At 38.8% G+C, this 27165-nt stretch overlaps 1 protein-coding gene across 1 annotated transcript; it reads right to left on the bottom strand.

The window, feature by feature from the left end:
- Nucleotides 1–2392: 2392 nt before the first annotated feature.
- BNIP3L (BCL2 interacting protein 3 like) lies at nt 2393–27149 on the bottom strand. The gene is made up of 6 exons (XM_082656346.1): nt 26977–27149; nt 19517–19700; nt 15219–15291; nt 10099–10202; nt 9831–9980; nt 2393–3020 (listed from the first exon to the last, which is right to left on the bottom strand). The coding sequence occupies exons 1-6, from the start codon at nt 27074–27076 to the stop codon at nt 2972–2974; spliced, it is 660 nt and encodes a 219-aa protein (XP_082512472.1). The 5' UTR covers nt 27077–27149; the 3' UTR covers nt 2393–2971.
- Between the last annotated feature and the right edge of the window lie 16 nt (nt 27150–27165).

The following is a 27165-nucleotide window of genomic DNA, read 5'->3' as shown; positions in this document are numbered from 1 at the left end:
AATGCTCTGCCGGTCATGGCCCCATTGTACCTCATACATGATAAATAATTACATCACGTGGTGGCTGTCTCCCGAGTGTAGCGGCCTCAGGAGGGCAGGAATATCGTCCGCTCCTACGTGATCGGCACACTGGCAGTCCCTCTAGGATTTGAGGAACTCAACTATGGAAAACGTGTATGTAGACAGGTCGGCCTCCTTTCCCCTGAACTCCCAGGCAACACACGGGACATAAAATAACGTACTGACAGAAAGAGTTCTGTGAGAGCTTTAATGGCACAAAATGTTTGTAGCTACAAGTTATACATGGATTGTAAACTGTATATAATGATACAAAGTGCTAACTAAATAGATGAAGAATGCATAATCACTTTGGCTCAGTTAATTCCGATAATTTCAACGACTGGTTCACTTGACAATTCATCATCTAAGTCTTCAGTTTTCACGTTTTAGAACAGTAGATGTTTTTACTGCAATCAAAGTAACTTGCCACCCTTTTCCATGTGCAAGTTTGTGCAGTTTTGCTCTTGATTATATTTACAAATATCTTAAGCCAGTTTTCATCAAACATAAGAAAAATGAAGACTGCCTTTTCGTCCTCAAATTGTAAACAGGTGTAAAGCTTTCTAAACATTAATCTTAAAAATGTCAACTGTTAGTTGTCGAATTCTCCTTTCCAATCACACAATCTGTTTCCATTCAACACAAATCTGGGCAGGAGCATAAACATTTATCCCAGATGTTAGGGTTATCAATAAATACTGCATGATTTCATCTTACGATTAAGTTCTACTGTGATCATGTATTCATGTTTTAAGTAATAGTCCAAAATTTCAGAGCTATTTTAAGAAAAAGGGCAGGACTAAATTTATTTTCAATGTTGGAAAAAACCCACAAATATACCCAAATTCAGCCACACACCTGACAAGATCACTACTGAATTTCAAAAGAGAGTAATGTGTTGCCTGTAAAAAGCTGCTTTTCTTTAAGTATAATTTTACTTTTTCCTCCCATGATACCAACTGTAATACAAATTGTATATTAGAACGGTTTAGCTCTTTAGTTCTCCTAACTTTACCGGCCTTTCCAATTTTATTCAGACTTTGCAAAGTCAGCGGGCCAGCAGATTTACTTTCTTCCCAAAGAAATACGAAGACGTGAAATAAATGGGTTACAGAGGGCAAACCCAGCGTTGTCAGACGTGTGAATAAGACAGAAACAAGGGATGATAAAAATGTCCAAAATGATTGGGACACCAAAATCTAGAAAGAAAAACAAAGTCAAAGAATTCAGAAGACTATCTGGATATCTCATCTTTCTTAAAGACAGCCAGCTACATTCTCGAAAAGAGAGTCAGAAATTAATTTTTTTGTTTAATCTGTATGTTATTTTCCACTATAACACATCAACTTTACAAAACTTCATGTGAGAGAGAAAAGACTCAGGTAGTTTCTGCAAACTAGCAAACCTGCTGGTCAGAGTGCTTTTATTCAAGTCAACCTGATGCTCCTTATTTACTGAATAGATGGCTAGCCTTCAAATTAACAATGGTTCTCTAAATATTCAATGCCTATACCATAAACAGTAATTATTTATATATAAAACATATAATAGTATCCTTCAGAATCATGCTGTGTGTTCAGAAAGTCAATAAACCTACTTGAAATGATGGGTAAATCTGTTGCTTTCTAACAATTTGGTCCTAAAGCTTCACATTTGAGAAAGGAACCAAAAGGTATATCATTAGAGGAAGTTGTTGAGTGTTCTGGAACTTCAGGAGTTGAACGTAACTGAAAAGATGGCTACAGGAGAAGGAAATGGCTGGCGCCTGCACAATCACAGGAATCGCCTTGGGCAGGTTGTACAGTAAACATGAGAAAGGGAGAGAGCAGAAGAAAACCAATGGCATCTCTTCAGAACTCTGTCAACTGTTCCCACAACCCAAGTCTGGTCTTCAAAGTTGCCCAAGTGCTTGAAATAACTCTGAAACAGTTATCTTCAGAGTTTAAAGGCTTCAGAGTGTAAGTGATGCTTCCTAAAACAAGAAGCCTGTATTTATACCACAAATTGGAACTCACTCCAAAGCCTCTTAGGAAAAAAGAAAAAAAGAAAAAAAAAAATCAAAGCCACGAAAAATTCACATGCAGCTAATAAACATAAAAATACCAAACACACACAGAAGTCCCCAAAGCAATTTCATAGATTTCTAGGCCTGAGACATTCCTTACCAGAAATAAAGATTCTACACCATAGAAAAGACAGATTATAACATACTAGTATTAAAATCTGCTGATGTATTCGAGTTCTTCTATTTTATACCTATCATTTACATAGCTTGCCTCCTACAAATTAAAAGGCGCCATTAAGAGGCTTAGACAAAAAGTGGCTCCAAAGCTGGTTTAAAATAAGTTTTTATTGCCCAGGATATTTTTTTTTCTTGTGTCTTATTTTGTTTGTTTTTTTCTTTTTTAATAACTATAAATTCAAGCTTAGGGAAGCTTGCCTTTGTCTTGGAAAAAAAAAAAAAAACAACCAACAACAAAGCTTTTATATCATTTGCTAACCTGGTCTTGCTTTAAGAGAAAGATGGGAGTTATCTTGCAAGAGTAAAATTTATACCATGAATGATGCAGGTCTAAGTCTGGTGGTACCTAAAAGGAGACAACAGCATTGTTGACAAAATTATAATCTGCTGGTGGCATTTGCAGAAAAGAAGCCCTTGCAAATTTCTAAACAACAGTAAACTCTGTTAGGAAATTCTAAAGTGTTTTACAGGCCAAAAAGGGAATGAGGTTAGTAAAATGCCTCAACAGAGTTTGAATAAAATACTGGATTTGAGAGTTACTGGAACTTGGATATGTAAAAATAGGGCGTAGGTTGGGTCATGCTTACAATGGTCTCAAGTTCAAATAAACTACTGTGACAATACACCACTTCACAAGTCACACGCTTTCCCAGGGGCTCTTCTTTTCCCTTAGTAGGTGCTGGCAGAAGGCGTGCTGAGTCGTTTTCCAATGTAGATGCTGAAAGGAAACACAGTATATCATGTTTCATCTGTTTCAACAGCTCTATACCAACTTGCCCACAGGCTGAACTGTACTTACAAATGAGAATTTTCAGCCATTGTACAAGGCTCTAAAGGTCTGTGTGTACAGTTCCCTAACACCCTGAAATCATCACTGACTTACTTAAAGCTAGTCATCAGCCAGCTAAACTGGTTTTATATGATTATGTTTACTCATTGGGCAGGACTGGACATCACTGGGGCAGTGATTAGACAAAGCAAAGCCAGAGAGAACAGATCCCTTCAAAGAGTAAAGCAGAGCTAACCTCCTTTGAGACGGTCCGCTGTGGTGGAAAAAAAATTCTACTGATATTTCAGACACAAAATACAGTAATATACCAAATTACAAAGCTGCCAGTGCTTTAAAATGCTCTTATTAACAGTTTAACTCCTAAGGATTAGGGCCTTATATTACTTTCCCATGGCAAGCAAGTGTTTGACCCTTATATAACAGAAGCAGAAGGGAAGTTAAGGAAAAGATGGAACCAGCCCCACACCCCAACGTAATAAAACCAACTTTACTTTTTAGAATCCTTTTGTTTTCTACATTCATCTATAACAACTGTTACACTTACACCAGCAAGAGAAACAGTCTGAAGATTCATAAAAGGAGGAGTTCCTCCAAGGTACAAAAGCCGACCAGCCTGCTGAGGGCAGATGAACTAGTGTGCAGTCAATGCTGCCGGGGAATGTGAACTCCTACCCCACACAGCATTCTCACATACCCCCCGTTCTGCTGCGTGCCATCACTGTGCTCACCCTCACAAAAGCAGATCAGGCACCCAGAAAGGCAGGAGGTGTGTGTGGGAAAGTCACGTACGTTTCCAAGTTCATTACTGTGAACACCTCTCCCATATGCTGAGCTCCTTAGAGGAAAGATAAGAGATGCTGTACTTCTTCTGCACATTATATACAGAAGAGGACCCACTGGGCATGCTCAAAGAGAAGAGCAGATATGTCTTAAAAATATTTAACCACAAGTGTTTAACTCCTAAAATATTTCAAAAGTGTATTTCCTCAACTGTTCAAATCCAGAAAAAAAGAAGAATTTAAAAGACATCCCTGGAGGAGTCAAGATGGTGGTGTGGGAAGATGCGGAGTTGGAGTCTCCCCCCAACTAGGGCGCCTGCCGGCCGCTGGTGGGGGACTCTGATGCCCAAGGAGACAGGAGAAGCACAAAGTGAACCGGCGGCTTGCGGGATCTTGGTTCACGAGCCTGGGGTCAGGCCGAAGCTCTTGTGGTGGGAGATCCGAGTCCAAACCACTGAACTAACAGAGAACCTCAGACCCCAGGGAATAGTCATCGGAGTGAGGTCTCATGGAGTTCTTCATCTCAGCACCAAGACCCAGCTCTACCCAACAGCCTACAAACTCCAGTGTTGGAAGCCTCAGGCCAAACAACCAGTAAGGCAGGAACACAATCCCACTCATTAAAAAAAAAAAAAAAAAAAAATAAGATGGCAAAAAAATATGTCACAGATGAAGGAGCAAGGTAAAAACCTACAAGACCAAATAAATGAAGAGGAAATGGGCAATCTACCTGAAAAAAGAATTCAGAGTAATGATAGTTAAGATCATCCAGAATCTCAGAAATAGAATGGAGGCATGGATTGAGAAAATTCAAGAAGTGTTTAACAAAGATCTAGAAGAACTAAAGAACAAACAGAGATGAACAACACAATAACTGAAATGAAAAATACACTAGAAGGAATCAATAACAGAATAACTGAGGCAGAAGAACGAATAAGTGAGCTGGAAGACAAAATGGTGGAAATAACTGCTGAGGAGCAGAATAAAGAAAAAAGAATGAAAGGAATTGAAGACAGTCTCAGAGACCTCTGGGACAACACTAAACTCACCAACATTTGAATTACAGGGGTCCCAGAAGAAGAAGAGAAAAAGAGAGGGTCTGCGAAAATATTTGAAGAGATTATAGTTGAAAACTTCCCTAACACGGGAAAGGAAATAGTCACCCAAGTCAAGGAAGCACAGAGAATCCCATACAGGATAAACCCTAGGAAAAACACACCAAGACACATATTAATCAAACTAACAAAAATTAAATCCAAAGAAAAAATATTAAAAGCAGCAAGGGAAAAACAAAAAATAGCATACAAAGGAATCCCCATAATGTTATCAGCTGATTTTTCAGCGGAAACTCTGCAGGCCAGAAGGTAGTGGCAGGATATACTTAAAGTGATGAAAGAGAAAAACCTACAACCAAGATTACTCTACCCAGCAAGGATCTCATTCAGATTCGATGGAGAAGTCAAAAGCTTTTCAGATAAGCAAAAGCTAAGAGGATTCAGCACCACCAAACCAGCTTTACAACAAATGCTAAAGAAACTTCTCTAAGCGAGAAACACACAAAAAAGAAAAAGACCCACAAAAAGAAACCCAAAGCAATTAAGAAAATGGTAAGAGGAACATACATATCGATAATAACCTTGAATGTAAATGGATTAAATGGCCCAATCAAAAGACACAGACTGGCTGAATGGATACAAAAACAAGACCCATATATATGCTGTCTACAGGAGACCCACTTCAGACCTAGGAACACATACAGACTGAAAGTGAAGGGATGGAAAAAGATATTCCATGCAAATGGAAATCAAAAGAAAGCTGGAGTAGCAACACTCGTATCAGATAAAATAAGACTTTAAAATAAAGACTGTTACAAGAGTTAAGGAGGGACACTACATAATGATCAAAGGATCAATCCAAGAAGATATAACAATTATAAATGTTTATGCACGCAACACAGGAGCACCTCAATACATAAGGCAAATGCTAACAACCATGAAAGGAGAAATTGACAGTAACACAATAATAGTAGGGGACTTTAACACCCCACTTACACCAATGGACAGATCATCCAAGCAGAAAATAAATACAGAAACACAAGCTTTAAATGACACAACAGACCAGACAGATCTAATTGATATTTATAGAACATTCCACCCAAAAGTGGCAGAATACACTTTCTTCTCAAGTGCACATGGAACATTCTCCAGGATAGATCACACCTTGGGTCACTAATCAAGCCTCAGAAAATTTAAGAAAATTGAAATCATATCAAGCATCTTTTCTGACCACAACGCTATGAGACTGGAAATCAATTACAGGAAAAAAACTGTAAAAAATACAAATACATGGAGGCTAAACAGTGTGCTAGTAAATAACCAAGACACCACTGAAGAAATCAAAGAGAAAATTTAAAAATACCTAGAAACAAATGACAATGAAAACACAACGACCCAAAACCTATGGGAAGCAGCAAAAGCAGTTCTAAGAGGGAAGTTTATAGCAATACAATCTCACCTCAAGAAACAAGAAAAATCTCAAATAAACAATCTAACCCTACACTTAAAACAACTAGCGAAAGAACAAAGAAAACCCGAAGTCTGTAGAAGGAAAGAAATCATAAAGATCAGAGTAGAAATAAATAGAAATGAAGAAAACAATAGCAAAGATCAATAAAACGAAAAGATGGTTCTTTGAGAAGATGAATGAAACTGATAAACCCTTAGCCAGACTCATCAAGAAAAAAAGGGAGAGGATGCAAATCAATAAAATTAGAAATGAAAAAGGAGAAATCACAACTGACACTGCAGAAATACAAAGGATTATAAGAGACTACTACAAACAACTCTATGCCAATAAAATGGACAACCATAAAGAAACGGACAAATTCTTGGACAGGTACAATTTTCCAAGACTGAATCAGGAAAAATTAGAAAATATGAACAGACCTATCAAAAGTAATGACATTGAAACCATAATTAAAAATCTTCCAAGAAACAGAAGTCCAGGATCAGATGGCTTCACAGGTGAATTCTGTCAAACATTTAGAGAAGAGCTAACACTGATCCTTCTCAAACTCTTCCAAAAAAGTGCAGAGGGAGAAACACTCCCAAATTCATTCTACGAAGTGACCATCACCCTGATACCAAAACCAGAAAAAGATATCACAAAAAAAGAAAATTACAGATCAATATCACTGATGAACATAGATGCAAAAATCCTGAACAAAATACTAGCACAGAATCCAACAGCACATTAAAAGGATCATACACCATGATCAAGTGGGATTTACCCCAGAAATGCAAGGATTCTTCAGTATATGCAAATCAATCAACGTGATACATCACATTAACAAATTAAGGAATAAAAACCATATGATTATCTCAATAGATGCAGAAAAAGCATTTGACAAAATTCAACACCCATTTATGATAGAAGCTCTTCAGAAAATGGGCATAGAGGGAACCTACCTCAACATAATAAAGGCCATATATGACAAACCCACAGCAAGCATCATACTCAACAGTGAAAAACTGAAAGCATTTCCACTAAGATCAGGAACAAGAGAAGGAATCCCTCTCGCCACTCTTATTCAACATAGTTTTGGAAGTCCTAGCCATGGCAATCAAAGAAGAAAAAGAAATAAAAGGAATACAAAATTGGAAGAGAAGAAGTAAAGCTGTCACTGTTTGCTGATGACATGATACTATACATAGAAGATCCTAAAGATGCCACCAGAAAACTACTATAACTAATCAATGAATTTGGTAAGGTTGCAGAATACAAAATTAATGCACAGAAGTCTCTGGCTTTCCTATACACCAACAACAAAAAATCAGAAAGAGAAATTAAGGAAACACTCCCATTTACCACTGCAACAAGAAGAATAAAATACCTAGGAATAAACCTGCCTGAGGAGGTGAAAGACTTTTACTCAGAAAACTATAAAACACTGATGAAAGAAATCAAAGATTTCTTGGAGCTCATGGAGCTCAATATCAAAGAAAGAAACAATCTAGTTAAAAAATGGGTGGAAGACCTAAACAGACATTTCACCAAGGAAGACAAACAGATAGCCAAGAGGCACATGAAAAGATGCTCAACATCACTAATTATTAGAGAAATGCAAATCAAAACTACAATGAGGTATCACCTCACGCCAGTCAGGATAGCCACCATCAAAAAATTTACAAACAATAAATGCTGGAGAGGGTGTGGAGAAAAGGGAACCCTCCTGCACTGTTGGTGGGAATGTAAATTGATACAATCACTATGGAAAACAGTATGGAGGTTCCTTAAAAAACTAAAAATAGAACTACCATATGACCCAGCAATCTCACTGCTGGAAATATACTGTGAGAAAACCATAATTCAAAAAGAGTCATGTACCAAAATGTTCATTGCAGCTCTATTTACAATAGCCTGGAGATGGAAACAACCTAAGTGTCCATCATCGGATGAATGGATAAAGAAGATGTGTGGCACATATATACAATGGAATATTACTCAGCCATAAAAAGAAACGAAATTGAGTTATTTGTAATGAGGTGGATGGACCTGAGAGTCTGAAGAGTGAAGTACATCAGAAAGAGAAAAACAAATACCGTATGCTAACGCACGTATATGGAATGTAAAAAAAAAGAAAATGTTACTGATGAACCTAGTTGCAGGGCAGAATAAGGAGGTAGACATAGAAAATGCACTTGAGGACATGGGGTGGGAGGGTGAAGCTGGGGCAAAGTGAGAGTAGTGTCGACATATATACACTACCGAATGTAAAATAGTTGGTTGGTGGGAAGCAGCAGCACAGCACAGGGAGACGGGATCCGTGCTTTGCGATGACCTAGAGGCGTAGGATGGGGAGGGTGGGAGGGAGGCTCAAGAGGGAGGGGATATGGGGACATGTGTATGCATATGGCTGATGCGCTTTGTTGTACAACCAAAACTAACACAGTACTGTGAAGCAATTATACTCCAATAAAGATCTATTTTAAAAAAAAAGAAATCCCTGAAAAATTAATGAATTGCAGGTAAATGTGGGGTCAATTTTAGAAGGAAAGAAAAATGCTGTCAATACAAAGAGAAAACAGTAGTAACCCCAACCAGCTTTCCAGTTGCACTCAAGGACTACTCGATAAAATGGTATATTTTCCCATTTGGGAAAGAGAAATGCTCACATCAACGCCAACTTTATACACTAATGATTAATTTACTTTAAAACTCAGCTTATCTTGAGAAATTTATAAACAACAACAACAAGACCCAAAAAGAAAAATCAAATATAGAAGAGCTCACTTTAAAATGAACCTTTAGGGTAGTAAATCATATGAACAACTTATTTTCAAATAAGAAAAAACTCTACTCTTAAAAATACTTATTGGATAGGTATCCCCCGCTTTTCGAAAGTTTGCTTTTCATTACTTCACTATGTAGGTTAGACCTATGTTAGTACCTGTTTTCGATAACTGAAAGGAATTCGAAGAGGATTTTCACATTTATAAAAAAAGGCAAAAAGTGAACAGTGTTCAGCGATGGTTCTGCAGCGAGCTGTTACAGAGGAAGCGCACTCCGAGCAGTGAGAGCGCCTCCTTCCCAGGAACCACACTCAGCACCTCAGCATCCAGCTCCCATAGCTTTGAACTGCATCTGTGAGCATCTGTGCTTTATCTCGATGTATGTTGTGCATCAGTTAGCAAGATGTGTCCTAAGGTAATTGCTTCTTCGCTTTACACCATTTCAGCTTACGGAAGGTTTCATAGACATGCTCTACTTTCAGAGAGCGGGGGAACCCTATACACCAAAAGTGAATCGACTTCAATAATTCTTTTGAGTTCATCCCACTTGTGCTGAAACATTAAAAGGACAACAACACAAACTGCTTTCACGTATATTTCTTACAGCTGGAAATAAAATCTGTGAATAAAATGAATGGAAGAAACTTCAGGCACTGACCAATACTTACCCTAGCCCCAAAGCCAAAACATGGGAAAGGAAGAGAGATGGAATGAACACCTTAAGAAATTCTGCAGAGAAAATCCCCCCTTTCTTCATGGCTCCACTTTTTCTCATGCTTAAGGAAACGGAACGTTTAGGGTGTCTGAAGTGGAACTCCCTGGGGGAAGAAATGCAGAGGCAGGTGTCAGAAATGCATTTGCTGAAAATATCTCAGGAATTAGCAGGCCCACACTACATGCACTGTGTCCACTGAAAAGAACCATGTACTGACTTACTTAGGTGGAATGTTTTCAGGTCTACTGGACCAGTCGGACACCCAGTCTACACTTTTCTTCAAAGCATCCACTTCTTTCTCTCCTTCTGCAACTTCTTCTTCTGACTGTAAAGGAGAATTCACATTTTAAAAAAGGAGAAAAAGAAGACTGATCCTTCCTACTACAGAAGACAAATCTAGACAGAAAATATACAAAAATCATAAGCTTGTGCATCAATAATTTTTATGTAAGAAAGATGTCATTTTTCCAAAAAGGCTGACAAAATGATCTAAGATCAGAGTATTTAACATCTTAAAAAAAACTTGAGTGAGTTTCACTGTTATGTCTAAACACAGCAATATAAACCTGAGATTTGAATTATTCCTCAATTAAAAAAAAAAAGAATATGAATCTGAAAAAGTATATTTGGGGATACAGTGTAACTAAAGTGTGGAAACATTGATAATCATTGAATCTGGGTGATACGTGTATGAAGGGCCATTGTAATATCCTCTTTATTTTGTATGCATTCAAAATTTTTCATAATTAAAAACAAAGGGGAACATCAAAAAGTATATGCTAACAAATATAAAGTAATGAGAAAATAAATAACTGGGAGTTGGGCTGAGGAAGTAAATGATTTATAATAACTTAAAATAACTAGTATTTATTAAGCATTTATCAAGAGACAAGCATCAGTCTATGCACTTTACATGCATTAACCTTTACCTTACAACAATCCTGTAAGAAAAGGAACTATTACTATTCCATTCTACAGATGAGGAATCCGAGACATAAATTAAGTGACTGCCCAAGTTTCTATATGCGGTAAGTAGCAGGGCCAGTATTCAAACCCAGGCAAATGGTCTCTATAGCCCCTACTCTTAGGCATTAAGTTTTACTCCCTAGAAGGAGATTTTTAGACAAATTGCTATCCAAACATTTTCCAAGGTTTAGTCAAAACTACTTAAGCCAGAGCTTCCCTGGTGGCGCAGTGGTTGAGAGTCTGCCTGCCGATGCAGGGGATACGGGTTCGTGCCCCGGTCCGGGAAGATCCCACATGCCGCGGAGCGGCTGGGCCCGTGAGCCATGGCTGCTGAGCCTGCGCGTCCGGAGCCTGTGCTCCGCAACGGGAGAGGCCACAACAGTGAGAGGCCCGTGTACCGCAAACAAACAAACAAAACTACTTAAGCCAAAAGTTTTAAGAGTAATTTATTTAATACAGAGTAAGAACTGGACATCTTTCACATCAAATAAATTTAAAAAGTCCTTCTCCTTGCTAATGATAATAACCTAAAGTTTCAGGGTAAGAACAATCAAAATTTCCAATAGCTTCTCTTTCCAGACCCCACAGGGACGAGAAATTCCTAAAAAAATGACACAGCATTATTTATTCAGTTTTAAGGAATATAATGCTATGACCTCAAACCAAAGGGTCTCAAAGCTAAGCATTATTTTGATTTGTTATTTTGTTTGGATAGAATTCAAACTTTCATTCTTTTTTGTAGGTAGTTATGAAAATTCTCTATGAAACAGCTGCTCCAGGAAGGTAGCTTCAGAGAATCTCTAGATATAGATGGTCCCTTTTGCTATCAAACAGAAAGTAAAATCCCTGGGGATTTTTGCTACTCTGGTACTATCATTCTTATTTAGTTCTGCTGGACTTGGCAAATACCACTGAATGACATAATGTAGCCTTTAGGATTAAGCTTGTTCCACTGAGTATTAAGATTACTCAGAATCATGAGTTGGCTCTCTGGAGTAAATCTGAAAATACCCTAAATCAAAAACGATAAATTGTTACAATTTACTTATAGATCAGCCTGTGCCACACAATACCTCATTCAACACACTGCAGGTCACTTCTGTTCAGTTTCCAACATTGGTCTTAAATGTCGCTTCTAAAACTGCTCAAAGATTCAGGTTTAAATGTGTGAACAAACTAGTATTTCATACTTTCCAAAAGAATGAAAATATATTAAGATTTTATTCTAATTTTTAAAGATGATGATCTTTGGGCTATTATTAAAAAAAAAAAAAACACAAAAACTTCCCAAATCAGTTTAGAATGTTTACCTTAAGAATAAGGATTGTAAGCTCTCCTCATTCACTACTGCCCTGTGCTTCCTTTTATTAATCTTACATTTGCCAGCTTTAGGCTTTAAATTGCCTTCTGATTCTTGGAATTTCAGAATATGGTAAAAATGCACTTAGTCTAATGAAGTAATATTCATGCCTTTATCCAAATCAATAACCCTCGCTCCACAGCTACAACTATTCAGACAGAAGATTCTGATCATTTCAGCCTATTATCATGGGCAGTCCCTTACCTTCTAATCACTTACATTTTCCTTCTCTGCCGCACCTCAAGCTCTCTTAGGTCTCTAAATGTGGATATTAAACTACATAGCACAGAACAGATAAACCACAGTTTTACAGGAGGGAAAAGGAAGACATTTTCACTTTGTATCATCTTCCAATGACACCCGACCCTGTGCTGGCCTATTTGGTCCCAGAAACACACTGAAAAACGCCTCTGAGAGACAATCTACCGTCTATTTTCTGCTACAAAACTGACTCTTGAGGACCATTATCCTAAAAGTCCAGTTTGAACAACTTTTTCCTAAAGGCATTACACCTTAGGCTTCCTTGTACCATGACTCACCAGACATGTGTTTTAGTTCATTCTCACGACCTTGTGAGCTCTTCTGAAATCAATCCCATTCATCGACTTATTTTAGTAGAACAGGGGCCACAGGCCCAGACAGCCCTGGTTTCAGTCCTGACTCTATCACTTACTTGCTTTTGATCTTAGGTAAGTAACTTAATTAAGACACAGCTTCATTTTTTCCAATTCATTCATGGGCATTATGTCACCTCTTTCACTGGGCTGAGAACATTACAGTGGGAAAAAATTTAAAAAAAAAAATTTTGCACCTGGAATGTATCTAGTAAATATTAGCTTCTTTCCTTCCTCCTCTTAAAAAGGCTAAAAATGTCATATATTCCTCATGTAGACAATCTAAAAAATTCAATAAGAGCAAGTACCATTAAGTCCTTTATTAACTGTTTTTAACTGTTTCCTAACCCTAAGCTTCCTTCTAATTCATGAAAAAGAAATCCACCTTCCCAAACCCTAAAGTAACTAATTTTTGAATTAGCATTTCTTCAATTAGAAACAAGCAATGCAAAAGGCTTTTTGGAAGTTCAAGTATATTATTCCTATTGATTTCTCTCTTACTAAAAGTCTTCCTCTACAGGATATAATGTTTTTCTTATAGGAGTTAGATTGCCTTTTCAAAAACGTAACCTGGTTTAAATTGACTGTAGTAGCCTTGCTACTACAAGTTTCTCTACGGTATAAAGTTCATCATAAAATAAATTAGTATTCCGTCCCATAGTGTTTCTAGGTTTCAGAAAACAGCACAAATAAAGCACAGTCAACGTAGGGAGAAAGTGTGCAGCTTCCTAAACAGAAAGAATACTGGGTGGAACCAAGGTAACATGCAAAATATTTCCAGTGCAAAGGGAGCCAGGACACTGCACAGTGAGAACTCCGCAAAACAAAGTTTTTGTTAGCATTCATTCAAACATTCACTCAACATATATTCTTCAAGTACCTTAACATGGGAGAAAAAAACAATGCCTCCTGTTCTCAAGAATTTGCATTCTTGGGCTTCCCTGGTGGCTCAGTGGTTAAGAATCTGCCTGCCAATGCAGAGGACACGGGTTCGAGCCCTGGTCCGGGAAGATCCCACATGCCGCGGAGCAACTAAGCCCGTGCGCCACAACTACTGAGCCTGCGCTCTAGAGCCCGCAAGCCACAACTACTGAGGCCACATGCCACAACTACTGAAGCCCGCATGCCTAGAGCCAGTATGGGCTCCACAACAAGAGAAGCCACTGCAATGAGAAGCCCGCGCACCGCAACGAAGAGTAGCCCCCGCTCGCCACAACTAGGGAAAGCCCAGGCGCAGCAACGAAGACCCAACACAGCCAAAAATAAATAAATAAAATAAATTTATATATAAAAAAAATTTGCACTCTGACACTTGCAGGTGATCTGACAGATCAATAAAGTCAAGGGCTGGCTATGAACATTCTAAATCATTAATGACAATTATTTATTTATCCCAAGTTTTACAATAAAAACCTTTGTAAGCTTTCAATACTATATCCATCTATATTTCCAACATGTCAACTCCTTGTGAAACTATATTTAACTTCTTTACCTTAAGGAATCCTGCATAATTTAGGTGAATTTTGTCTCTAGCTTGATTTGATTTCAGACGCAAAAAAGCTTTCACACCTGGTTCTACAACAACCTTCCGTTTCATTTATTCTGTGACCTTAAATAAGACATGTGCCTCAGTTTTCTATTTATAAACTCAAGAAACTAGCCTGGAATATTGGAATGACACATTATAGACAAGAATTTCCCAATTCTTTTAGGACCCCAAATTCTTAGTTGTAAAGGAGCATGACGACGACCACAGCAGCATAAATTCCAACATCAGAAACTGAATAACTTAAAATGGCTTCAAAGTATTTTTCTAAATTTTTTATTGGAGTATAGTTGATTTAAAATGTTGTGAATGTTGTGTTAGTTTCAGGTGTACAGCAAAATGAATCAGTTATACATAAACATGTATCCACTCTTTTTTAGATTCTTTTCCCATATAGGTCATTGTAGAGTACCGAGAAGAGTTCCCTGTGCTCTACAGTAGGTCCTTATTAGTTATCTATTTTATATACAGTTGTGTGTATATCTCAATCCCAATCTCCCAATTTATCCCTTTCCCCCTGGTAACCATAAGTTTGTTTTCTACATCTGTGACTCTATTTCTGTTTTGTAAATAAGTTCATTTATACCATTTTTTTAGATTCCACAAATAAACAATATCATATATTTGTCTTTCTCTGACTTACTTCACTCAGTATGACAATGTCTAGGTCTGTCTACGTTGCTACAAATGACATTATTTCGTTCTTTTTTATGGCTGAGTAATATTCCATTGTTCAAACAATTTTTTTAAAGTCTTCATATTCTTTACTATATTTCAGCAAAACAGACTTAGAGATTTGCATTTTTCCTAATTATCTAATGCAAATCAGAAAAATAAACAAACATACACACACACCTGAGAGCTATGGTCCCTGCTGGTGTGCATTTCCACATCAAACATGATCTGCCCATCTTCTTGTGGGGAAGGGCTAGAAGAAAAAGACACATTTATGGCCATTAGTTTTAATTCTCATTTTGTCAAATAAATTAGCCTCTACTGGAAATTAGAAAATTAAAAGTTATAGTGGTATGTCTTTGAAAAAGCAGCAAATCAGAAAGTATACCACAACCCCATGTAAGAAAAAATGAAATTGAGCACCCTTACTCCCAAATGTTCTAGAATTTTTCAGTGGTGATAAATTCCTTTGCAATGATAAATCTGCAACGGAAATACTACCTAAAGACACAAGACTGTCACATTTTCTTATTTTTACTCTTTTTCCAATAAATGTAAAATGATCTTCAAATTCAGAAACTCTAGTTTGGGGTTCTTTATCTCAAAGTTGTTTCATCGTTAAACAATTCACCAGCTATCTTCAAAGTGTGAAAGCGGCGCTTAACGACTCTTTCAAAGGGTCTTTGAGGTTAAAATTGTTTTCATAATACTATCAGGATTTATTTGCCTTTTTCATTCTCATTTTGCCATGTGTGTACAGTGAAAATTTCCAAAGGCTAAATTTTGTGTAATAGCATATACACATAGAAAGAATGTAAAAGCAGGTGAGAGTCCAGCTGTTTTCTATTAAGCCAGATGTTAAAGAGATTTGCATAAACGTAAGACAATGCCACTATTCTTACTAATTTTTTTGGTTATGGACAACAGGTAAATTTTGTTTAAAAAAGTTACTTATGTTAACATGTAATAGGCTTCTTGTTGAATGAAGGAATACAAATCTTTTTAATGTTCTCCGTTTTAATTTCTAATATAGTAAATATCAAAATATATAACCCACATAAACAAAAGATCTTTGGGGTCCCCAATAGTTACTACAAGTGTAAAGGAGTACTGAGCCCAAACAGTTTGAGAACCACTATTTTACTTACTTTTGAAATACTGACTTTGAGATATTTCAGAGTGAATTATATAAACTTATAGCAAGTGATAACCTTTCACAAGTACAAGATATATTCCCAGAACTATAAAAATTTACAGATACAGTTTTAGACAAAGATACATGGTCACAAGCTGTACTTGATACAAGAGATGAATACAATGTGCTAAGTGCTGTTCTTAGCTTTATCAATGATTCCTTGTGTAACCACAGCGAGTCACTAGACCTTTCACTACACACCCCAGCTCCCCAAATGTAAACTCAAGTGGGCATGAAGGATGCTCCAGGCTTAACTTGCTCAAAGGAATAGATATTAACTATCAACGCTGTCAAGAGCATGTGTCCAATGGTAATACATAGAGATGCTGGTGAGACTGACTGGAAAGTAAGTAAGATCACCAGTCTTTGACGATTATAACTGATGTAGGAGATTCTGAAGTGGGGGAAGGAAAACTGAAAAACTGGTTCCATACCAAACCACCATATTATTGTATTTAGAAAATTTTTGTCTTCAACGAGAAATCTCAGGCTATAGCACAGGAACCAAGTAGAACGAGGGACTCTGGTTGTCCTCAGTATACTGTTATTATGCTCATAACACTGTTGGATTCACAGCCAGAGGTCAAGTTAAGGACCAGCCTTACAGAACCATGACCAGGTCAAGGCAGCAGAATGACCAAGTCAAAAAGCCAAGAGAAGCACAGCTCTGCTTTACACTCTTCTTACCACTGGCACCAAGCTCGCTTAGACAAATACTCAACATCTCACTGGTAGACTGATCCATTTGGGATGCATTATCATCCTGGCTCATGTTAGGATCCGCTGGGGAGCTTTTACAATTTTCTCACGTTGGGCTTCCCTGGTGGCTCAGTGGTTGAGAATCTGCCTGCTAATGCAGCGGACACGGGTTCGAGCCCTGGTCTGGGAGGATCCCACATGCCGCGGAGCAACTAGGCCCGTGAGCCACAACTACTGAGCCTGCGCGTCTGGAGCCTGTGCTCCGCAACAAGAGAGGCCACGACAGTGAGAGGCCCGCGCACCACGATGAAGAGTGGCCCCCGCTTGCCGCAACTAGAGAAAGCCCTCGCACAGAAACGAAGACTCAACACAGCAAAAATAAATAAATAAATAAATAAAACCTCCTACCCCAACATCTTCTTTAAAAAAAAAAATTTTCTCATGTCTCGACAACAGAACGAGATTCTCTAGGGATGGGGTCTGTGTACTGGTATTTTTAAAAGCTCCCTGTGGGAATATAGTGTGTAGGTTGGAAACTCCTACAATAGGTTGGAAACTCCTACAATAGGCTGGAGCACAAAGCAAAACACATAGGGGCATCTCTTCTAACAACCACCACAGTGACAAAAATATACTGGTGGAATAATTTTTAAATTTTTAAATATGTATGAAAATATACATAAATTAGCTTGGGGACGAATAGCCAACGATCCTAAACCATTTCCGCCTACAAGAAGCACTGCTTAACAACCTCAAATCTAGAGATGCTGGCAATTCAGATGACGTGAACTGTGAAGACATTCTTAAATGTTCAAGTGTTAGGTATCCCAGGAGAGCATTACCGAGCTAGAGTTCCAGGCCTCCCTTGAGACGTGACCAGTGACCCAGAGCCTGAAGATGTGTAAGTGGAGAACAGGAAAGTGTCCCAGGGCACCCGCCACATCTCGATTTACATGTTCAGAAACCTAACTGAAACGTGATCACGGGAAGATGAATTCGTGTTCGACCACAAGTATAACTGCAACCAGAAATGACATAAGATGACCAGAAGGCCGGGCAGGTGATCTTATCTCTGCTCAATGACAGCACCAAGTGAACGGCAGGTTAAGGGACTCACCAGTACTTGAACATGTAATAAAAGGCTTATCAACAAGCCCATAAGCAGCAGAAAACTTCAGAAAACCCACCCGTGAGCCTCATAACATAAATGTAACATAATATAAACGTGATTCTCAAAAAACAGACTAATGTCGTAGCTCCCAGAATTGGTGGCAAGCTGCTCAGAGAAGAGCCATCTGCTCTGCTTCTGCTCATGACAAGAGCCATCCCGGCTCTTCCGAAGCACAGGGACACGTGAGTGATGTGACTGGGAGGTGGGTGTGCCAGAGAGCCGTCAGACCCGTCCTCTGCGGCCCTGGTGACAACGGTGGATCATAAGTCACGCAGGCACTTCGAACATGATTTAACTCTTGATTCTCCTTTTCTGCTTTTTCTGATGAGAAATAATATGTACCACACACACAATTTTTACCAAGTATAAAAATTTGGAAGAAGAAAAATGGCCATCATTCCATCCCCTAGAGATAATCACTGTTTACATTTTTAGATGTCCCCTTAGTCTATTTCCTGTGTATCTGCATTTTCTACATGGCCAATAACAGTGAACTCTTAATTAGCCAGAAGATCATCCAGTACCCCAGAATGCTAATACTATGGCTGTCACTGGTCTAAGAATGTTCAATATACCACTATGTCATGTAATACCTAGTCCCTCTGGAAAAAGAGAAGCTTGTACTGAAATATAAACTAACAACGCAGTTTCATTCTCCTCATACGTGTCTGTATCCTTAACTCTTTCACCACATGCAGTCCTTAATTGAAGAATGTCTCCCCAAGCCAAATATAGAAAAACGAGGTCTGAAACAAAACTTCCGCTGAGCTCTAAGGAAACGCAATGGCCGCCTTCAAAATTAACTATCTTTACAGACCTTAGTTGGTGTTTCCACCGTGCAAGTACTGCTATACAACAAGCTGAATCAACTTGTACCTCCTGCGACTCAAACATTTCCTGAATGTCTACTGTATGCCAGCATCATGACTGTCAAGGGTACAGAGGAGATGAAACAGGATCCCTGCCTTCTAAAGCCTCACAATCTAGAAGGGAGGACAGAGATTACAGAGGTAACTGTATTGGAGGCAGAAAGAGAGCTGTGAAAGGACAAAGGAAAACGGGAGAAAGTTAGATTAATTCTGTAAGTAAACATTTATACCGCTGACTTTTAAACTAGTAAACATCTGAAAACGACACAATCTAAGGAAACTGATTTAATCTGAGGAGAAAGTGGGCACTCATGTCCTTGTCAATTGGCTATCTGATTTAAACACACATGCTGCAAGAAATCGGGAGTTGTAAATTTTGTCACATGAAGATGTAAGCAATTTATTTTTTCTAGTGGGAAGTAACCTTGCAAGGGAGTTGTAAATTTTGTCACATGAAGATGTAAGCAATTTATTTTTTCTAGTGGGAAGTAACCTTGCAACCCTTCCATTTCCAGAATTCCACCAAAACGTGGATCTCACTTACCTGTCGCAGTGAGAACTGCCTCTTGAACTGCTCTGTCCGGATTCATGTTGTGCATCCAAAAGAATCTTCTCCATGTCTCCATTGTGGATAGAGGATGAGGAGGGTACGTGTTCTAGACCCCCATTTTTCCCATTGCCATTATCATTGCCATTGCTGCTATTCATGGGGAGCTCCACCCAGGAACCTGTTGGACAAGTCAGATAACTGCAGTTAACCACAGCAGAACAGGAGTCTCTCGTGTGCACACAGCATGTGAATATGGGGAATTCAGATAAGAATTCTGGCTCGCCTCAAAGCAAATGCCAAAGTATTCTGAAGAAAATAAACAAGGAGCAATAAAAGTCTGAAGAGCTATATAGTGCTGTTCCTGAAGGAGCTCGTGCAATCAACTGATTTAGAAGAAGTTGGACCTCTAAAATGAGTATCTTAGAAGATGTGTCTTTCAGCCAGTTTCCTCTCTGGTTAAAACTTAATTTACATACAATAAATACTGAAAATTTTTGGTTGCTTTTCAAAAAATAAACAGCTACTTTATTACCAGACAGGGTACTTACGTTTAATATTTTAATTACATATATATATTTTTCCAGTCTACCTCAGCTATTTAGTTGTATCTTCTCCATCTACCTCAGCTATTTAGTTGTGTCCTCTCCACCTGTATTTAGAAACGTCGTAAAGGTCATCTAAGTATGTTAACAACTGTGCCTTAATTAGCACAAACAATTGAGAGGTTCCTGGAGAGGGAACTTAAATCCAATCATCAACATTTCGGTTTGTGTGCAAGTCTGGAGCATAAAATGAATGCAGCTGGCTCTTAACTAAATCAGGTGAGAATGCTTAAAAACCCTAAAAAAAGCTTTATCCCTATCCCACACATTAGCTTCTTCCCTTCCTTTATGCCTCCCTCTTTCTACTTCTCCTTTCTCTATGCACTAAACATACCTTGCAAGCTGGCCTTTTCTCTCTTCTCTCCCACAAGTTCACACTTTCTAGGGTTTTCATGAAGCCTCGTTGGTTTGGGGCAGAAAACCAGGCATCTGCTACGGGCAACACTGACGTTGCCTCAGGCGAACAGTCAAAGAGGGTGGAGCCACAGGAAAGGATGGGGCCCTGGTAATTTGGACTGGTCTTGAAAATACTGGCTCCATGAGTTTGCTGACTACATGAAGGTCCTTTCATTCTAATAAGCATTGACAACAGTAGCCAATAAAACAACTTCATAACAAAAAGAGAGTGGTGTATGTTTTTTCTAATTTCCATTCCTTACAACAAATTTTGTTTTAGAAAACATAACCAAGCAGGTTGGTGGAGCCATTTCTCTAAACTCCAAGCAGAAGTGTTAGAGAGAGTTCTGTGGCAGAACAGTCTTCCATCCGTAAATCAGAATAACAGGCCCAAACCCTAAAATGAGATTACCGCTAATCCAGACCCAGAAGTGAACTCAACATCACCCAGTCTACAAAGGAAAAGCTCAAAGGTAGCCCTGGTTGGAAATCTGACTCTCCCACTTACTGTGACATTCTGAGCTTCAGTTTCCTCATTTGTAAAACAGAGATGATTACATAGTACCTTCCCCCCAGGGTTGCTGTGACGATTAAATAGAGTAACACAGGTAAAATGCCTAGTAAACAGGAGATACTCATCAATACACTAGTTAAAAGAGTTGATATTTGTAATGTACTTAGAACAGCATTTGCTCCATAGAAGTGAAGTTACCCTTTCCCTCCTTCCCCTCCAAGGTGGTCCCAGTGGCTGTCAGAGTCCCATCATCACCCCCCATTCTTTGGGACTGTACTGCCAAACAACACAACTCCATGACATCTCCACGGTCTCATTCCGTCCACACACAAAAATGGACACAGGCTAGGCAGTATTCAAAATGGATGAAGAAATTCAACTAGCAAAGCTAATAAGATAGATCTAACACTGAAGGTCATTTAACTAAATACTTGTGGAGTGCCTCTGGAATGCATAAGAAATATACCACGAGCATCCCTAAATTTAGAGCTCTACAAAATATTTTAACTGAAAAGAGCGACAGAGAGAGAGGTATATGATGAACAAACTGTTTTTTTCCTACTCCCACTCTTTCTAGGACTGTCCAATTTATTCTACACCAATGGGACCAGTTCTTGTACAGAAGCCCAATGTGAAAAAAATAAAAGGCTGCAGGTGCTCTGGCAGAAGCAGAACTAAGGAACCAGGAGTTCTAGATGGGTCTCCGTGGAAGCCAGTCTTCTCTAAAATACAATTAACATTCACTTGAAGCAGCTGATCAGAGAGAAAAAAGGCTGTAACAATGTCAGGTTTTCAAAACCTTGCTTTTTTGAAGGACTTCCAAACCCATATCTAAATTCTACCTTCTACATTAAATATATGTAAGTAATCACAATGTAGGAACTTGAGGAGACCCACCCAGAAAAGCTTAGTGAAAAGGACCTGTAATTGCCTTACTCTGTAACATAACTGAAGGCACCTCTACTCAAGGCAGACAGTACCTATCGGGCATGTATTAGCATAGTGGCTCAGACCACAGACTGAAGCCAGACTCTCCTTCTACCTTCTATCATGTCCAGTTGTCCCAGACTCCCCTTCTATCACATCAGATTGTCACAGCCTAGACAGGTCACTTAACCTCTCTGTGTTCCAGTAACCTCTCTGTGTTCCAGTTTTCTCATCTGTAAAATAGGGATAATAACTGTGTCTACCTGAAGGTGATCAAAAGGTACAAACTTCCAGTCAGGAGAGAAATAAGTCCTGGGGATGTATGTAATTTACAGCATGGTGACTACAGTTAATAACTGTATTGTATATTTGAAAGAAAAGAGTAGATCTTAGAAGTTCTCATCATAAGAAAAAAATTTTTTCGTAACTGTGTGGTGATGAATGTTAACTAGGCTTACTGTGGTGGTCATTTCAAAATGAATGAAAAAATAAATAAAATCATTATTTTGTACACCTGAAACTAATGTTATATGTCACACCTCAATTTAAAAAAAACACACACTGAATGGTTGCCTGCACATAGTGGAAAAAAAACCACAAAACACCACATCTACCTCATAGGGCTGTTGGGAGGATGACAGGAATAAAACACAACGAAAAGTTCCGAGTACATAACAAGTGCTATGTGTTAGTTACTATTATAATTATACTCAGTATCTTTTAAAAACATTTCTTACTACAAAATTAATGCATTCCTTGAAAATGTAAACATCAGTATGTGAAGGAAAAAAATTGATACCTCTCCTCCCAACCTCTCATTCCTACTCCTAAAGGAAACTGCTTTTAACAGTTTCATATGTAGACTTCCAGAGAATACTTTTGTGTTTTGCTTTTGTTATTACAAATAAAAACAATGGAATTGTACTGTATATATTTTTCTGTAAATAGTGTTTCTTACCTAACAATTCGTTGATGTCTTTCAATGTCAATATATATTGCCTTACTTTGTTCTTTGGAACTGCACTGCATCCCATCATAAAGATATACCATGCTTTAACCATTATCCAAATGGCAATGGTTAATCATCACCCAAATGATTGCTTCTAATATTCTGTTATTACAACCAGGACTTCCATGAACATTCTGCTGGGTAATCTGGCAATACCCATTAAAAGCCTTAAAATGGTAGATTTCCTTTAACTCTTAATTCTGTTCCAGTAATGTCATCTATGGAAATAATCAGTTCTGCAGAGAAAGTCAGGACATAGATATCCATTAAATGTTTACATACTTAAAGCAATTATACTCCAATAAAGAATTAAAAAAAATTTAGATCTGAAAAAAAAATGTGTATATACTAGCTTTATCTTTTGAGTAAAGTGGAAAAAATCAAACTTATCTTTCTCAATAGTTGAACTGCACATACCTTTTTCTCATCTCCTAGTTCATTCCTGATTTATAGCCTCAGAATTTCTTGACGTTCTAACACTACCAATCCTCACGAAGTCCCTTTTTACTTGGAAAGGAAATAAGACATGAGGACTGTGCTGTCCAAGCAATACAATGCAGGAAAAAAATCTGAGTGAATTCCCTTCCTAATAATTAAGCCTTTAAAATTAAAAACTGGAGGCTCCATTATATTAAAAGACTACTTACAAACTAACAATCGTTCTCTTAAGCCAGGTGATACATATACACACTACAGGAGTTATTTTCTAGTTTAAGTCTGAGAACTGCTAAGAGGATTCAGAGATGCATGCTTCTACATTCTGTAATACAGTTCTTCGTGAAGGTTGGTCCAATAATTGTGATTTGCATTCATGACTATATGCTGTATTTACTCTTTATAATTTTATAATCACCAGTTTAATCCTCTTGCAAGGACAGTGAGGGAATGGGGGAAGAGAGAAAAGGAAAAAGAGTATTTCTCATTCTTTCCCCAACTTTTCAATTCCATGTGTAACTCATCGTAACCGGGGCTAACACATTTCATCACGTCTTATTTTCTTTCCTCAAAACATGTATTTTATTTCAAGTACCTGATGCTGGAATCCAGACTGAGAACATTCACTAACATTTTTCTAAAAAAAAAACAGTATTATAAGGCATTGGAGTTTCACGTGTCATAGCCTTAAAAGCCTTCTTGCCATAACTGAGGAAGCAAGTACATCATAGCTGTAGATATTTAAAAAGATAAAAAAGGCTGTACTAAAAAAAAAGAAAAAGAAAAAAAAAGGCTGCACTTCCTACATGAAACAATAACAAGAATTTTATTACTACCATAATTTTCCTCATATTACCTACTGAATTTTATGACATAAATGTCCAATATTCTTAAGTAACTTGATAGTTTTCTCTAGAATAAAACTATCAACTGGAAAATATCCTTTTAACTTTGGAAGTAGTTCAGATATTTGTCCACTAATTTGTAATGAAAGCAAACAGTCCCCATACAAGGATAAACTTAAAAAAAAAATCAGAGAACGGTTTCATTATTCCAAATATTTCAATAATTTTCTATTAAAACTTTGACCCCTGAACTAAAGATAAAATCCCAAGCCAGAGATAATCTGTACAATGAGTTCATCTCCTGTTTTTCAGAGTTGTGCAACTTTATGCAACAAACAACTTCAACTTATCAGCAATTTGGATAGTATTAGATGCCCGAATAAGTTGTTTTGCTCAGTGCCCAAAAATCACTTGAAGGAATCAATAAGACTTCTTGTTTTGTTCAGTCCAGTGTTGTATAATGAGCTAAAAAAGAGTAAAAGGCGAAAGGAGCGTAATGAAACATGGCACTTATCTGAAAGCTTTTCAGTAACATTTAAAAGCAGCTCACCCTAGCTCAAATAAAATACTTTCTATCTAGCAGATTTCCCAAAGCAACATTTTGATATCACACACAGGCTGAGCATTCTTGCACTTCTGTAAGAGCTAATACAAACGTAGCAGTACCTGATTGGCCAAGGACATCAAAGACCTCAGAGGTCTGTCAGGACACGGAGGAAAACCATCACACAGAGCTCAACCCCATTTTTCTGTTACATGGTCAAAGGAAAAGAAAAATTCCTTTGCTTTCTGTGAAGTCGGGTACACATAGTAACCAAACAGCCAACTTGTAAGTATCACAGAAAACTGGAATACAATTAAGAAACAGTACATTAAAAAGAGATCAATAGGCAGGTCACCTCTATACATTAGGTGGCATACACTGAGAGAATAAGAAACACACATAATCAGGGGATTGTGGGCCAGTGAAAAGAAGTGTCCTGAAAGCAACACTAGTCGGGTGAAAGTAAAACCTCAGCTCTAGGACCTAGCCTGCCATGAACTTGGACAACACACTTCACTCTAGACCTGTTTGTTTTTTCTATTGAAGTAGAGTTAATTTACAATTGTGCTAATTCCTGCTGTAGAGCAAAGTGACTCAGTTATACACATATACCCATTCTTTTTTTCTGTATCTTTTCAATTATGGTTTATCCCAAGAGATTGGCTATAGTTCCCTGTGCTATACAGTAGAACCTTGTTTTTTATCCATTCTAAATAGACCTGTTTCTCTACCAGTAAATAAAAGTGGACAGTTATCGCTAAAGTTTCTTCCCGTTCTAAAATCACATGGTTCTAAATACAGGTAATTAATTTTAAAATGCATATTAATATGTGAAGCAAAGAACATTAAAACACACAGAAATTAATCTTAATTTACTGTGGGAAATAATATCTAAATCTTACATTCTAGAACATAAGACACTTAAAAGTTTTTAAAAGTCAACATTTAAAGAATCACCTAATCAAAAGATGGAGCAAAAAGAATAAGCAATGAAAACATCTTGTGAGGACAGGAACTCTCTTCCCTAAAATAATTGTTAGGCCACGCTGGAACACCTCCCTCTGATGAAAGATCTTAGAGTGCCTTTAAATGTCATTTAAGCATCCAACTGATTTTTAAACGACTTCATCTGGCCATACGCTAACTGTCCCAACCACCTCTTTCAAAAGGTAAATTACAGGAAGGTTAAGGCAAGAACCTTTCCAAGGCTTCCAGCGAGCTTTAAAGACAACAGGGAATCACCTTAGAACAAGATGTCTAAGCACCAGAATGTTAGCAAAAGCAACTGTAGTTGGTCGTAATTTGATACTGCCATTAACTTTCAACCGCCCCAGTGTACCAATGTATTTTTAATCCCGTTTCTGAAAATTCATTGCCCCAGACTCCGTGATCTGTGCAATCTTGGATGGTTCAAGAAGCTGTTCGTAAGCAGGTTTACAGGACACACAACCCCAATGTTAAAAAAAAAAAAAAAAAATTACTTGAGCAACTCTGAAACATCTTTAAAAAAAAGTAGTATAGCCTCCTCACACCCACCCCCCGTCACGTGATACAAGTAACCACTAAATTACCAAATAATTCTCCTGGCCAGCTCGTGCTAACAAAGGAACGCAACCAGAGGTCTCACATTTTGAGCCCTGGGGGAAGGCCGACCCAGTGAGGTGGGGTCAGCCGGGCTTGGCCCAAGGCGTGCCGCACACTTGACCTCCCGCCCGTCCCTCGCCCGCCCCCTCCTCTCAGTCCGCCGCCCGCGTCCATCCCCTGGCGTCCCCGCCGCACGTCCCCATCCCTGCCCACGTCCACTTGGCGGCCCGCTCCGCCCACCCTCCCTCCCTCCCCGCGCCCCAAGGCCCGCCCCTCCACGCCCCGATTGGCTCCGCTCAGGGGCCCACCACAGGTGGGATCCGCTCGACGCTCTCGTCTTCCCACCCACCTACCCTTCCCAACGGCGAACCCAAGCAGCCCCCCACCCAAGACCCCAGGAAGGAGCTGAGCCAGGTCTGGAGGAAGACAGGAGCAACTCCTCCTGACAGGTGACGGGAGCTGTCAGTCATCCGCACATCCTAGGCCTTGACCAATGGGCTGCCTTCTCCTCCCGCTCCCCGCGCGGAGCTGGCGGCAGCGGCCCGAGCAGCTCCTCCTCCCCCATCCCCTTTACCGAGCCCGCCGGCCCAGTACTCACTGTTGAGGCCGGCTGGTGGGGGAAGAGACTGTTCACCTTCCTCACAGTTGTTGTTGTTGTTGTGCGGGGGCGGCGGCTGCTCTACTAAGTGAGACGACATTGTCGGGCGGCTGGAAGAGGTGCGACCGCAGCAGGACCGTCTCTGGTTCTTGGGCAGCAACACAACAAGCCGAGTCCCCCGCCCCCTTT

This window comes from Grampus griseus (assembly GCF_964374135.1).
Source record: "Grampus griseus genome assembly, chromosome: 6".
NCBI lineage: Eukaryota > Metazoa > Chordata > Mammalia > Artiodactyla > Delphinidae > Grampus > Grampus griseus.
Note: the sequence above shows the minus strand (reverse complement) of the source record. Positions and strands in the feature narration are given on the sequence as shown.